At 34.9% G+C, this 16,999-nt stretch overlaps 1 protein-coding gene across 1 annotated transcript; it reads left to right on the top strand.

The window, feature by feature from the left end:
• Positions 1 to 14,036: 14,036 nt before the first annotated feature.
• Positions 14,037 to 14,975, top strand: LOC100031215 (olfactory receptor 6C2-like). Its single transcript, XM_001380495.2, has one exon. It carries the CDS (start codon positions 14,037 to 14,039, stop codon positions 14,973 to 14,975), a length of 939 nt encoding a protein of 312 aa, XP_001380532.2.
• The last annotated feature ends 2,024 nt before the right edge of the window (positions 14,976 to 16,999 follow it).

Here is a 16,999-nt window from a genome sequence, read left to right as displayed (position 1 = left end):
AATAAAAATTATCTGGAAGAACAATAAGTCAAGGATTTCAAGGGAATCAATAAAAAAATTAAAGGAAGTTGGTGAAGCATTTAGATATCAAATAAATGATATGAAGTCATTTCTCTGAGAATAATATTGTTTATTAATGAGATCATACAATCCCTATTAATAAAAAATAAATATTTTCAGTAGCTTCATTCTGTGAAAATATCCCTTGTGATTCCTGCCTCTTGCTTATAAAGGAAATTCTCTCCTGTTTTTTATTGGCCTGACAGTTCACCATTTAGAACTCCCCCTGACAGTCCCCAACAAAAGAGGTGGACTTAAAGACCTCAACTCCTCCCTCATTACTGGTCTTTTTCCATAGAAGGAAGATATAAGTATATTCTTTCTTCTCATCTAGGCCATCTTGCTTTTAAAATGAGTCAGATTCCACCAGGGCTTTAATCTTTTTAAGATCTTAACAAAAAAGCAAAAGTTCCTAAACCAGTTTTATTGCCTAAGGTGGAAAGGCATTTGAGTGTATCCCTAACTTGAATTTTGGTTCTGCCTGATTGTGAGGCCAAGGGGAGAATTATGTCACACAGAAATGCTGCTAAAATTAATGCAATTCAGTATTATGTTTCCTCAGTGGCTAGCTATACCAGATATTAAACTGCACTGTAAAGCAGTACTCATCAATACAATATTATACTGGCTAAGAAATAGAGTAATGGATCAATGGAACAGATTAGAAATACAACAGAAAGTAGTCAATAATCATAATAACCTAGTGTCTGATAAATCCAAAGATTCAATCTTTTGGGAGAATAACTCACTATTTGACAAAATCTGCTAGAAAGCGAAAATAGTAAAACTGTAAATAGATACAGACCAACATCTCATACTATATACCAAGATAAAGTCAAAACAGATATTTGATTTAGAATTAAATAATACCATAAACAAATTAGGGAAGCCCAGCATCAATTACCTATCAGACTCATGGATAAGGGAGGAACGTATGATAAAACAATACATATAGAACATTATGAGCTGTAAAATTGCATAATTTTGATTACATTAAATTAAAGAGTTTTGCATAAACAAAATCAATGCAATAAACATTAGAAGGTAGTCTACAAACTGGAGAAAAGTTTTATAATATGTCTCTAACAAAGATCTCATTTCTGAATACATATATAGAACTGATTCACATTTTTAAAAATATGAGCCACTCCCTAACTGAAAAATGGACAAAGGGTATGAACAGGAAGTTCTCAGATGAAGAAATTAAAACTATATGTAGATGTATGAAAAAATACTCCAAATCACTATTGATTACAGAAATGGAAATTAAAACAATTCTGACATAACCTGCTCACACCTATCATATTAGCTAATATGACCAAAAGGGAAAATGATAAATGTTGGAGTGAAAATTGGGACACTGATACACTGTTGGTGGAGTTGTAAAATTTGATACAATTATTCTGTAGTGTTATATATAGTTCAAAGGGCTATAAAACTGTGCCTATTCTTTGACCCAGCAGTACCACTACTAGGTCTGCAACTTAAAGAGATCAGAGAAAGGCGCAAAGGACCTATTTGTTACAAAAATGTTTATAGTAGCTCTTTTTTGTAGTAGCAAAGAGATAGAACCTGAGAGAATGTCTATCATGTGGGGAATGACTAAACAAATTGTAATATATGATTATAATGGAATACTATTGTGCCATAAGAAATAACAAATAGAGTAAATTTAGAAAAACATAAAAGGATTTATATCACCTCATGCAAAGTAAAGGGATCAGAACCAGGAGAATATTGCACATACTAACAACAACAAAAAAAAAATTTACCTTTTACCAGCAATACAATGATCTAAGACAACTCCAAGAAACCCATTATGTTTGCTACCCACCACAGTAAAAAGATGATAGATGTCTAAATACAGAGCAAACATAACATTGTTCACTTTATTTCCTTCATGAAATTCTTCTTGTATGTGTGATTTATGTCCATGATAAATATGGACATATGTATTACAAGATAACACAGGTATAACCTACATCAGGCTACTTATTATTTAAGGACAGGGGAGGAAAGGGATAGCAGAAGAGAATTTGGATCACAAAATGTCAGAAAACATATATTAAAAACTGTTTATATAGGTGAGAATAAAAAAAAATGATAGTCACATCCACAAACATGGGCTTTTGGTAGACTCAGGCTTGCTAATAGTTTTACTATGATATGTATAATTTGTCTTTACCCTAGGAATCTTTATAATTGAAGTTCTAGCCAGAAAAGATATTGCCTATAGGTTCAATTCTCTTTCCCTATTTGAAATGTTATTCATTTTAGTACATAGCTTCATGTTCCATTGAAGTGTCTCTTTCTGAGACATAAGTACATACCACCCTCCCATAATCAGCAGGTAGCCTCTTTGCTTCAGAATCCACTGAACTGGCCATCAGTCACTACCTGTTCATAAAGGAGTCTAACCAACTCACCTATAGGCAATAAAAGGTTGCAGTGACCTGTCTTTATAGTCACCTGAAAGATTCTTTAAGGCAGGGATAGTGCTTTTACCTTTCTTTATAACCCCAGCACTCAGCCTTGTGTTTGACATATACTAAGCATTTATTGAATGTTAGTTGACTAATTGTCTACCTAATACATAAGTTAAGTAGTACATTGCATAATTTACAAACCAACATGTACATATATATGGAATATACATTCAATATTATTTTTTACTGATGAAGGTACAGAACAAAACTATTTGGAGGTCTTAGACAATGTGGAAAGGAATGATGAAACATCACTCTTCCTCCAACACTTAACTCATTACTATACACCAAACATGTATCTGATGCTATAGTTACTTCTTCCTTTCCCTTTGGGTTCTGGCCCCAAAGCTTAAGTCTTTTGCCAAAGTTGATTACATTAGAGATTCATTAGTGACTTTTGAACTTGGGTCCTCAAGGGACCTTTTAACTGTGAACTCAATTGGTCCCCATGCACTAGAGCACATTGGACAGATGAAACAAATAACCTCTCCTGTTAGTGTACAGTTTGGAGGGAAACCTGTCTCCCTGCCCAGACAGGTCAAAAAAAGGCAGAACCTAAGAGTCTATTCTCTTTTGAATGGTTCTGTCTTCTTTTCATCAACATATAGGACATCGAAATATTCCCTTCATTTAAAGTAGGACAACATCTCTGATGCAGCCTCATTGTAGATTTGGGAAAGAAAGAAAAAAATTGGTGTATTCTAGAAGATGGAACCTAGGGGAACTCCATCCTGCCTATTAGGTGAGGTCATGGGTCTGTGAGATGATGTAGTCAGACATGTATATATGATTTTCCATTAATTTATTGTTGCTTAGATTTGAGTCATTCCAAGAACTTTTGGGATAAAGCTGCTCTCTGAGACCTGAAGTACGGAAAGGAAAGGAAATAAGATAATGGATTGTCACATCACTATCTATACTCCCTTTTTTAGCAGTGAGTATGGAATACTGTGGCTGATTCCCTATACAGAAACACAAAGATGAGACCTGTTTCAAAAAAAGATAGAAAATGAATCATTTTCAACATATGTTTCAACAGAAAATTAGTCATTTCTGAGATGCCACTTTTATTTTGTACTGTATGACTCTTGTATGAAATGTGCTTTTTGGTGAGAATGAGTTCATGGACTAGCTTCATACCTGCATGGATTATATAGTTGCCTTTTTAATTTGAGATTCATCTAATCATGGATCCAACTGATTACAGTGCACCTTGCTTATAAGAGTGCCTTTAACTCTGTGCCTACACTATGTGACACAGAGACTATGATCATCTCTCATCAAAAGCTATCTTCCTACTCTCATGCAGCACAATTCCTGAAATTCCATATTTAAAGATATTTCCTTTGAATGAACAAGCTTCCTTACTGAATAAATAAGCATTCCTGAGAGGGTTGAAATATTAAGTAATTGGTTAATTGCACAGAAGAATGAATTAGCTAAAAGATCTTTTCTAGTCCAATATCTAGTTTGGAGCAGAATGCAGAGAGAAAGAAGGAAAGGGAGGAGAGAAAGGTAATTTTGAAAGTTGGGAAGATAAAAGTGAATAAGGTGCCACAGTGAGCAGTAAGAGGTCACTACATTCCAGGGGATGGGGCTTACAGAAAGCAAGTATAGGCAAGTCCGGATATAAGCCTCTTGAAGGCTATAGTTTGGGCACAGGTGATTTCTATGTGATCATCTTTCATCTAATCATGGATCCAACTGATTACAGTACACCTTGCTTATAAGAGTGCCTTTAACACTGTGCCTACAGTATGTGACACAGAGGCTTAACCAGAGCCAGAGTGGAGTTCCATTTCTCCAAGCTCAAGGGAAAAACCCCTTAGGGTTCTGGATGTATAATATCTTACAAAAGTCGAATAAAATCTATCCCTTTAACTAATTAGGCTCTCCTGAGGAAGCCTATTCTAACTCAGAGTGGAAAAATTTATGGAAGTGAAAATGGAAACATTTGTTTAGCTACTAAGTGTCCTTATGTGGTGATTATTGAAAAACAATGGTGGCCAGGTTCTGCCCCAAACAGAGGGAAATTTTCCATCCTCTGCCTTTAGAAAAACATATACAGACAGAAATAAGAGGAGAAACATTAACAAAAAGGCAGCATCAGTGGAAGGTGATACCCAAATATATCTGTAGTCAACTGCAATGACAACAGTTATGAAACAGATGAGCCTTTTCTGCCTGAGAACAGGCTAGAGGGAAAAAAAATTATAGAGTGACCCAAATGACAAGGATACACTTCAGAATCCTCTTTACTACACCTTCACACAGGCCACCACCTCATCCCCAACCTCCATAAAGGAACAAAGAGAATTCTATGTTTTACTATCAAAAGAACAAATTCTTTGCAGAAACAAAACTTCATTTTCTTTGCTCTTTTAAATGGAAACTACAGTGACTATTTTTTTTTTAATATTCAGCTTCACCAGTTCTGAGCACATCCTCTATTCTTCCACTTAAAACCACTATCTGGAGGCATCTAAGTGACTCAATGTAGAGAGTCAGAACTGGAGTCAGAAGGACCTGGGTTCAAATCTGGCCTCAGACACTTCCTAGATGTGTGATCCTGGTTAAATCACCTAACCCCAATTGCCTAGCCCTTACCAGGCTTCCACCATGGAACCAATATTTATATTGATTCTAAGACAGGATGTAAGTGTTTTATAAATTAAATTAAAATATTACATGTTTTGTTAAATTAATATAAATTGGCAGCAGAGAGGTGCCCTTGATAATTTTTCAATTATAGAATTCTAATTTTTAAAATTGGAACAGATCTTAGAGGTCATTAAATTCAACTCCATCATTTCACAAATAAGGAAACTGAAATCCTATACCTTATTCATTATACCATGTTGCCTCGCCACTGGAGTTCTCTTTTTATTTAGATAGATTTTTAGAACAGATAGATTTTTAGAACACTGTAAAGTGTTTTGCCCACCTCCACTCCTAAAATAATGATTCATTCTCTTCTTAAAGTTAAACTACCAATTAAAGGGTGACATTGTCATCAATTCTGATCCTACTATAAATGAATTTATTGGACCCTCTACATAGAATAGGCTTTGTATAGAGAAAGAGTTTGAGTTTCTAGTTACATTGAATGGAATTGATTGAAATCTTTTTCATCCTGACAGCTACCTGAAAGCAAAAATATAGAAAGATGTGCATTTGCAATAATTTTTAACATAAAGTGATGGTGAAAGTAGTATACAAAGCCTGGATTAGTATATCATAAATAGTCATAGGATAGATAATATTAAGAGTTATGAGGAACTGTCAAAGACAGAACTTTGGAGAGAAGACTTTTAAGGATGTGTTTTGTGGTTGCCTTTTAGTGAGTTGGGTGATTTACCCATGTCCAATATATGGGTAATACATGGGTAAACCAATATATATATACTACACTCCATTAAAACCTCTCTAATAATAAAGAAAAGCTTAAGCAAAATCAGGAAGTATGCTGCTTCTCCACTGAATGTGTTTTACTCTCTGTTCTTTGCAATCAGAATTTGTCATTTCACCTTCTCTAAGTCTAACTACTTTTTAACTATTTTTCTCATTTATCATTAGAATCATATATACAGTTCTCCTGGTTTCTTTTCTTTGCTATTTTTTTGTTGTTTTAGCTCAATCATTTAACTTGTTATTGTGCCTATTGTATCTGTTCTATCATCAATACTATGATGGCTTTAATGGCTTGGGTAAATTTAGAATTAGTTGATTTGGTATATAGTAGGGCTATAATTAGCTCAAAATGGTCAGAATTAACTGAAATATTTTAGGTGTAAGCGAAATGCTTTTAAGCTACATTATGATATTCCAAGTGTACTTTCCAGTACACTTACCATGTTATGGCTTTTCTCATTTTCTGACTCTTTATAAGCACATTTTGGGGATTCTCTTGGCAAAAATACTAGAAGTATTTGCCATTTCTTTCTCTACCTCATTTTACAGATGAGAAAACTAGTAAGTGTTGGAGGCCAGATCTGAATTAATGAAGATGAGTTTTCCTGACTTAAGTCCTGGCATTTTATCCGCCATGTCATCTACCTAACCATTTCTCATTTCCTATAACTCAGTAATATTCCTTTTCATCATATGCTGAAATTTCTTCCCCACTTAATGGGCTTTTGCTATTTTCCCCTAGTTTTTGCTTCTATTAAGTGTATTGTTATAAATATTTTGTAACACATAAGACCTTTCTTTCATTAATCTCTTTGGACTATATTCAGAGATGCACTGGTAATTGTTTTACTATAGTAACATTTTTAACAACCATTCTCTGAGGAACAAAAAGTAAGTTAGACACACTTTCAAGCTTAATCTTTATTATCAAGATTTTCTGCATCATTTCCTTTTGTCCAGAATTCAATAAAACAGTAAATTTGGCCTTACCATTTTCCAGTTTCTAAGGTATGAATGCTCATTCTAAAGTTTAATGAGCTTTCAATGACTGGATTTGAGCAGTTTTTAGTACATGCCAATAATTTACCCATTAGCTTGGTCAGAGAAAATGAATCATTTGGAGAGTTAGGAGAAAGTGTAAATTTTAAGAATGCTATGCCATTCCTCTCCTCATAAAAATATGTATTTCTTCTCTTCTTTAAATTGGAGTTGTAATTATACTACATATTATGCTATTCACACCTCAATGTGATTTAATCCATTATATTCTCCCCAACCAGACAACTGCTTGGGGAGAATCTCTTCATAGAATGAGGCAGCTGTTTTCAGTGAAGAATTTAGGAAAAGCAAATTCTCCTTGAGGGTCCAGGAAGCTAGAAGAAAATATTGAGAGCCCTGGAGTCCTGCAAAAATAGGAATCATGAAGAGAAAAGAAAAAAGGCCCTAAAAGTAGGTTGGGGAGGTACAAAATACAATCTTTGTCTACTGACAGATCAACCTTTATTCTGATCAGCCATATTGTTCATTTTAAATTATATTTTCTTATCTACTCATTTCAGAGATTCCATAGAGGAAGAAATTGGGAACATACAGAAAGTATGGAGGAGTACCACTGGTAAGGTAAGTGTTGAAGAATTCTATACAAGGGATAGTTCCCAATATATGCAAATAGAACAAATAGAATTGGCACAAAAGAAATTTACCATAAAGTTGAAGGATTATAGCTGCAAACAGAGTTGAGCTATTCAGGGGGTAAAACCACTATCATATACAATGCAAGTTGAAGTAAATATGATAGTGTGGGCTAGAATCTATAGCTTCCTATTTTGTGCCACTAGAACTGTTTTGTCTGTAAATGTTCTTTTAGCTTGGGACAAGGATCCAAAATTATAGTGGAGTAATTACTGAGAAAACATAAGAACCGAGAATGTTGATTAGAATTATGGACATCCAATGTCTCCTTGTGACAGAACATAATTTAAGTGAAAGATTCTATGAAGTAGTGCTGAATTGAATTGAATAGAAGGTAGCTGTGGATATGAAGTTTGTTTAAACCCCTTTGCCTCTAGAGATTCCTAAGGAGAAAATCTAAAAATATAGCAGATCAACTAGGTTTTTACCTTCCAAGATGGTGCCTCCAGCTTTTTTCAATTTTCAAGCATTTTTTTCTCTTTGCTAACAGCAAAACACATTTCCATATAATCCACATCCAAAAGTGTGTTTTATTCTTCATGTTTAATCCATTGCATCTCTGTTAGTCATCTGGAATCATGTTGACATTGTGTTCATCACTTAAGACTTTCAGAATTCTTCAATTTTATGATTGATTATCTTTAGGGACTTTTTGTGCTGTTATATCCTGAGCCCTAATTGGTTCTTCTAATTTCTATAATCCAGGGCCAGGTGTTGGTTCCTGCTTCCCCCAGCTCACACCCCAGTTTGTAAGTGACCTCATGTATCCTGACCTGGCCCCCCAGCAGTACCACCACTGCAAACAAAGCTTGTTATTTGTTCATTCTGTGGTATTTGGTGGAGGGATTGCACTTCAGTTAGGAGAAAATGCCATATGGGAGGTCAGGGATTTTCCTCTCAAGGTGTGCTTGGTAGCACTGTCTCCCCTAGCTCTTAATTATTTCTGTCATTTTTGAGTTGACTCTGAGGCAATATTTTTTATTGCTTATGGGGTAATTTGAAGAGTGAGGTAATCTCATTCCCTATTCTGCCATCCTTTTATTTTCTTGATAGATTTCTTGTTTTTATGTTGCTCTAATTTAAAAAAAAAACATTCTCCTACAATGCCATTATTTATTTCAAAAGTATATTTTTGTAAATATTCATCTCTTTCATTTAGATTTGTTGACATATAGTTGGGCAAAATAACTTTCAATAATTACTTTAATTTTTCTACATTATTTATGATTTCATGTTTTTCTTTTTGGATACTGGTAAGTTTAGGTTTTCTTCTTTCTTTTTTTAATCAAGTCAAACAATGGTTTATCTATTTTATTTATTTTTTCATAAAAATATTCCCTTGTCTTATTTATTAGTTCAATGATTTTCTTACTTCCAACTTATTAGTATCTCCCCTGAATTTGAGAATTTCCAACTTGGTATTTAATTGGGTGTTTTTAATTTTTCCTTTTTCTAGTTATTTTAAATGCACGATCAATTTATTGATCTACTCTTTCTCTATTTTATTTATTCTAGCATTTAGAGATATACATTTCCCCAAAAAATATAGTTTTGCTTTTATCACATGAAGTTTGATATGTTGTCAACTCACTGTCATATTCTTTAATGAAATTTTTGATTGTTGCTATGATTAGTTATTTGAACCATTCATTTTTTAGGATAAGATTATTTAGTTTCTAATCAATTTTTAGTCTTTCAGCTGCCCTTTGTGGAATGTAATTTTATGGCATTATGGTCTGAAAAGCATGCATTTAATATTTCTGCTTTTAAACATTTGGTTATGAGGTTTTTATGCCCTTTTATGTGGTCAATTTGGGGGAAGGAACCACATCCCACTGAAAAAAGATATATTCTTTTCTATCGTCATTCATATTTTTTCTAATGGTTTATCATATCAAACTTTTCTAAAAGTCTATTTACCTTCTTAACATCTTTCTTTTTTTTTTTTGGTTGAACTTATCTACTTCTGAGAGGGGAAGGTTGAGGTCCCTCATTAGTAATTATTTATTCTCTATTTCCTACTATAACTCATGTAACTTCTCCTTTAGAAATCTAGTTGCTATGCCATTTAATGCATATATGTTTAGTATTGATATTGTTTCATTGTCTATGGTGTCTTTTATCAAGATGTAACTTCCTTCTTTATCTCTTTTGATGAATCAATTTTACTTTTGCTTTGAGATAATTGCTATTCCAACTTTTTTCCCTTTAGCTGAAACATAGTAGATTCTATTCAAATCCTTTACTTTTCCTCAGTTTCTCATGGTTTTAAATGTGTTTCTTGTAGACAGTCTATTGTGGGATTCTGGTTTTTAATCCACTCTGCTATCCCTTTCCATTTTATGGGTGAACTAATCCCATTCACCTTCACAGTGATGGCTACTAATTATATTTTCCACTCTATCTTATTTTTCTTCTGTTTTTCCCTACGGTGTCATCATTTGTTTAAAATATATTTTTTTAAAAGAAAGTTAAGGGGAAGGGGCATTCAGCAAAATTAATTAAAATATCAATTGAGTCTAATAGTATTAGAACCACATCCATGGTCCCACACCTCTGCAAAGAGAAGGAAACATTTTCTCAACTCTTAATAAAATATTATTAGGATAGGGGAAATGTTCTCATATAAATTACTGTAATCATTGTATATATATTTATTGGTTCTATTTATGCCATTCTGAGTCTTCCCAAGATTCTCTGAATTCTTCATATTGTGAATTTTAAAACTATTCCACCCTAATCAGTCTGTACTTTAGAAGATCGGATTTAGCTATTCCCTGATCAGTAACAATGGAGATACTTGGAATAACAGAATCAGGTCTTGGAAACTCTATATTTCTCCACCCTTCTTAATTTAACAAGATTAAGAAGGTCTGCATCAAACTCAAGATTTAATTATTTGAGGAAATGGCCTTCAACAGACATGTGCAGAAAAACAGACAGACCCTTGGGCTGTCCTAAGTCAAGCTAAGCAATCATTGGTATAGGAAAGTGATGTAAAACTGTCCATATAAGGCACGTCACTTCCTCTCTCTTGCTCTTTCCCTGGAGAGGTGACTCTGGCTGAGAGTATGCTAGGCATTTCGACATCTTGGAGTGTTGGTGGTGAGTTTTGCCCTTGAGCTGATTCAGGTTCGGGCATCTTAGCTGAGCCCCTTTGGAGGTCAGGCTGATTCTTTCCTCCTTCATACTCAAAACTTTACTTTCTAGATCTCCTAATCATGACTGGTACTAGCCCCTTCCTTCTTCCTTCTTCTTAATCTCCTCCACTATATCAATTAAATCACCATAAAATTTCCAGCTGAGTTTAGGTGTTTCATTAGGATTTTATAAATAAAATCTTTGGTGACCAAATACAATTATTACATTGTAATATTTCAGTCTCAACCATAATTTTAACCTTTACAATATTCATCATTTCATTTATATTGCATTATTTCCATATACCACAATTAGTCAAGTATTACGTAAATATTTAGCTCTATATTCTTTGACCTCCTTGGAATATATGCTGAACAGTAGGATATCTGGATTTGTGGATATTTGAGTAATTTTTTTAAAACATAATTATAAATTGTTTTCCAGAACAGTTGGGAAAATATATAGCCCCAGAAATCTCTCTAACCTTAACTATGCCCATTTTTTTAAAATTTTCTTTGCCAATTTTTTAGATGTGAAGGGTCAAAATTATTTTGATTTGCATTTATCTTAATATTTGAGATTTAGAAGAATGTTTCTTATGGTTGTTAATAGTTTACAACTCTATTTAGGGCTAGTTCCTATAATATATTAGGCCTTTAACAAAGATCTTTGAGGCTTTAATAATAGGATAAATAATTATATATATAATCTGTTGGAGCTGTTTCTTGTTGTGGTAAGTGGATACTCTGCCTTTGCTGACTAGAGAGGTACTATTAGAATTATATCTGATTATAAAAAAGAATTCCACTTGTATGTCCATGAAACAAAAGACATCATTTCTGGAAAGTTAGCACAATATTTGGGGTTAAATCTGAGGGCTATTGCATTTTACAGTTCTATCCTTGACACAGTTGCACAAGGAATGGTGCATTGCCTCAGGAGCATAGTAGCTACAGCTTCTATGGTCAAGAAGTCATAAGATATAGTACTAGGATGAAAACTGCATATGTATTCTGCACACCAAATTGATAAACTGTTACAGTCACAATATGAATTCATTCACCAATGCAAGACTATCCCCATATAAAGTCATTTTGTTAGGCAATGATAACATCACAATTCATAGATGTGCACCATTGAACACAGTGACTCTGATTCCTGATTTGCCAATGGGTGGAGAAGTATTGCATAATTGTGATCAGATAGTGGAACTCATGCATAGGCCAAATGAATGCCTTAAAGATAGGCCTCTTATTGATCCAGAAATAGAGTTATACACAGATGGTTCCTCCTATATTCCTGATGGGAGAAAATTCACAGGGGCAGTGGTAGCTGACAATGACAAAACACTTTGGCATGTATCATTGCCAAGTCATGTAAGCACCCAGGAAGCTGAGCTCAAGGTTATGTTCATGGTCTTAGAATTAGCTAGAGGGAAAAGAGCTAATATTTTTCTGGATTCACAATATGCTTTCTCCACTGTACATTGGTCACCATACATATGGAAAAACAGAGGGTATAAATATATATAATATAAATTATAAACAAATTCAACAGGTCCCTGAGCTCAAAAGCACTATGGTTAAATTGGGTTCTCTCATCATAGATCATACCTTTTTCTTGATTCCATCATTCCCAGACAACCTTTTAGGACGAGATTCTCTGTGCAAGATTCAGGAAACACTACAATATGAAAAATCTGAGGAAATTTATTTGCATCTACGCAAGAATTCACTGTACTTAGAACAACTAGAAGAACCTGAAAAGATTCAAGTTGTAACTTGTATGTATGACATACCCACAGATATACCACAGGAGGTGTTTGCTAAACATCAGAATGATGTGGGTCGGATTAAATCGATGACTCCTGTTAGGATTGAGGTCAGGGAAGGAATACCACCTAAGAAACTGTAATACAAATTGAGTAGAGAAGCAAGAGAAGGGATAACACCTATCATAAATAGTTTGCTTGAGCAAGGTATATTGAGACCTATGGAACCTGAATACAATAGCCCAATTTTAGCAATTAAAAAGAATAAGTTAAATGAAGATGGCACTCCTGCCTGGAGATTTGTGATGGATTTGAAGGATGTGAATAATTTTATCAGCAAAAGACACACTGTAACACCATCTCCAAATGATATTATAACTCAGATACCTGCAGAATCTAGGTGGTACACAGTGTTAGACTTGAGCAACGCTTACTTTACTATACTGTTGCACCCTGATTCTCAAAATATTTTTTCTTTCCAATGGGGACAAACCCAGCTGTGCTATACTAAATTAGTGCAAGGATGTTGCGAGTCAGCTTCAATATTTTGTCAACTGTTGCAAAGAGATCTAGCTACTATAACTTTCAAACGTAGCAGATTGATACAATATGTGGATGATCTGCTGCTAGCATCTCCTGACCCTAAAAAACATGTTTGGAAGATTCAAAGAAATTATTGATAGAACTTTATAAGATATATATATATATATACTGCTAATGTTATCCTTTTGGCAGTAACACTGGCTGCATTTGCTCCAGGGGTGGTGCTATCCTTTTATCATGTTAACATGTGCAGTGCTCTCTTCTGTATTCTGGTGGCATGTACTCTCCTGTGCTTTCCTTTGTTTTCAGTAGGGACTGTTATTGCTTATCGATTATTTTCCTAGGGCTAATCAATATTATGGGTGTGATGCAATTTCACATGTGAAGCATGGAACCATGGATCTCTTTGATCAACCTTTATAGACATTGGGGTTGTCATTACGACCATAGTCAGTCTGATCCATCTTGGTTCTGTAGGAGATTCTCTATTAAAGTTCTTAATATATACCTTATCGCCTGGTTTTATCTTATACAACGAAAAATCTAGAGGTATTCTTTGCACAAGCAAACCCAGTTTCCTCAGTTCTTCAATTCTACATTGTATCTGTTTTAAGTATTCATGAAGAACACATTCCCCTCTTAACATGGACAAGTAAGGTGACTTTACTGTCCTACCATGCCAAAGAGGCTGACCATATAGCATTTCAAAAGTTATTTATATATAATAAGATTTTTACACCTTTTGAACCCTTTCCTTCTTATTCTAATTACATTGATTTTGTCAACACTAAAGTTCTTATATTTTGTATAATTGAAATTATCTGGTTTATTTTTATGATTTAATCTATTCTGGGTTTAGTTAAGAACTCACCTTCTTTGGATCTAATCTCTTTATTTTTATGCATAGGTCCAACAAAAGTCAGAAACCAGGGATGCGAAACCATTCAGGTATTACATTATTCATTCTTCGAGGACTAACAGATGACCCACAGCTTCAGGTTATGCTTTTTGTCTTTCTGTTTTTTACCTATATGCTGAGTATAACTGGGAATTTGACCATCATCACCCTCACGTTGGTGGATCCCCATCTTAAAACTCCCATGTATTTTTTCCTCCGAAACTTTTCCTTCTTAGAATTGTCTTTTACATCTGCCTGTATTCCCAGATTCTTATACAGCATGTCAAGTGGGGACAATACCATTACTTATAATGGATGTGCCACCCAAATATTTTTTGTCATCCTCTTTGGGTCAACAGAATTTTTCCTCCTAGCTGCCATGTCCTATGACCGTTATGTGGCCATCTGCAAACCCCTGCACTATACAACTATCATGAACAACAAAGTCTGTAACCAGCTCCTCCTGAGTTGTTGGGTGGCTGGACTGATGATTATCCTTCCACCACTTAGCCTAGGACTTGAGTTGGAATTCTGTGACTCAAATGTAATTGATCATTTTGGCTGTGATGCATCACCAATGCTAGAGATCACATGCTCTGATACAGAGTTTATAGAAAGGATGATTTTAGCTTTTGCTGTGTTGACACTTATCATCACTCTAGTGTTAGTAATTCTTTCCTATGGATATATTATCAGAACTATTCTGAGATTTCCCTCTTCCCAGCAAAGAAAAAAGGCCTTTTCTACTTGTTCATCTCACATGATAGTTGTCTCCATCTCATATGGCAGCTGTATCTTCATATACATCAAACCTTCTGTAAAGGAAGGGGTGGCTTTGAATAAGGTAGTGTCAGTGCTCACCACTTCAGTTGCCCCTGTGATGAATCCCTTTATTTACACCCTGAGGAACAAGCAAGTCATCCAAGCTTTTAAAGACTCAGTCAAAAGGATTGCATTTCTTTCAAAGCAATAAGAGACAAAAAGCTGAGTAACTCTCAGGGAAGGATTTATTGGCCTATTTCTTTTCTCTTGCTAATCACCCTTTATAAACAGTATAGTCACTTTGGCCTTCTCAAAATATCTTTTCTCTTACACTGGGAAAGCAAGCATGATCAAGCATCTCTCTTCTTCCCCTCTCCACCCCTTTTTATCAAGATCTACTCTGTTTTCTGGCAACTGACCCATCATTCTGGTCAATGTAGCTATTTGCTCTTTAAAATAAATTCAGTTTCATTCTATGATCAGTTCTTGAGAGAGAGACAGAGAGATAGAGATAGAGAGACAGGCAGAGACAGAGAGAGAAACAGAAAATTTACAGGACTTAATAAAGATAAACTAAAGCACAGAATTCTGAGCTTTATCAGTTTATTAGCAAGGTATAAACCTGTTAATCAATTGGGTCAAATAGCTACCCTGGTTAGGCAAATGATCCAAAGGAGGAGAAACAAGTTCTTTTTATAAGCATAGAACAAACAGACCTGAGGTAGGGAGGGGTAAGAATAATGTAGTTGGTTACAGGGCCAGCAGTATTATGGAACAGCATGAAAGGTTACATCACGAGTCGGTTAGCACCCTCCTGTTGCTTATAACCATGACTCTTAGTCTTTGAGGAATGCTTGACTGATTTATGATGCATATCTGTGTCCTTAAGCTATTGACAGTGGACTAGGTTTAGAATGTTCACTGATTCCTAAGAGAGTCCTTAACTGTACAAGAACAGAAAAGATGGACAATATATCTTGTGGATATATACTAAGTCAGTATGTTGATTTTCAAAGATAGCAAACAGATATCCTAGGATTTTCCAGGATTTTAAGTTAGAAGGAATAACAATTTTTATTTTGATTATAAAGTTAAACTTAACTCAGAGGGAATGCTGAATTACTGAACGCAATTCAGGAATATAAAAAAGGCAATTTTAGGAATCAAAATAGCATTGGTTTAATTTTCTTCAGTGAAATAATCTTAGATACATTAACTCTTAGAATTCAAAGACTTTTGAGAGAAAATTTCTTTTAACCCCTTTGTCACTATTTTGAGGTTCCAATATTTTAATGCCCACACTTGTTACTCACATTCTATGCCTGGAGTCTGAACCTTGATCTCTAGGACCTTTTTAGGGTCTCTTGGGGAGTGGATGCCAAAGGACTGGGAATAAGGATGTCACCATTGCACCCTGCCTCCCTCAGTATGAATAGACCCTGGAATCAAGAGAGTCCTAAAATACCTAAGTTATGAAACTTTTAATATGTTGTAGATAAATTTCTGACCTGAACTGGTAAAGTGATTTTGCCCACCTGAATGTGCTTTATATCAATGAAATCATATAGTCCCAATCCATATAGGGAGGGGTAAGACAGTTTTTAGTATGTGGAAATCTTTGAAATTTGCTTAAATAACCGAACTCCCAAATATTAGCTAGTTCTTTGTGAATTTGAAATGCTTTCTTCTTGGAATTTTTATTGATCCTACTTCCTCAGCATCTCTAGGTGACCACTGATTCGATTTTTAGTCAGCTTGCTTCATTCTTGTCCTGCCTTACCAAGCTATGACTTTCCCTTCACTCTCCTTTGCTGTCTAAGATATTTCTGAGTAATGTGCACAGGCAGATTGGCAATGCCAGCTGCTTTGACCCTGAAGTCTGACAAGTGAATACCTTCGTGCTTTTGTCAGAACAGTTCTCTGATAGAGAATGAACCTATTCCAGGGTGAAAGCCTTCATGAACCAAGGAACTATAAGGAAAGGAGCCTACTTGCCTTTTTGAGTCAATAAAAAGACAAAGTTAGGCAAGGTATGGTGGCACACATTGGTGATTCTTGCTGCTGGGGAAGGCTTGAAGCTAGTAGAGCACTGAAGCCCAGGAGTTCTGAACTGCACAGGTGCTGGAGAGGGGCCACCAAACTGCTGAATAAGAAACAAACTGGCCTAGACTAAAAAACAGAGCAGGTTAAAGTTTTTAAGCCAATCGCTATTTAAAATCAGCCCTGTGAGGAGCT

The sequence above is a fragment of the Monodelphis domestica genome, chromosome 5 (genome assembly GCF_027887165.1).
Source record: "Monodelphis domestica isolate mMonDom1 chromosome 5, mMonDom1.pri, whole genome shotgun sequence".
NCBI classification, from domain to species: Eukaryota; Metazoa; Chordata; class Mammalia; order Didelphimorphia; family Didelphidae; genus Monodelphis; species Monodelphis domestica.
Note: the sequence above shows the minus strand (reverse complement) of the source record. Positions and strands in the feature narration are given on the sequence as shown.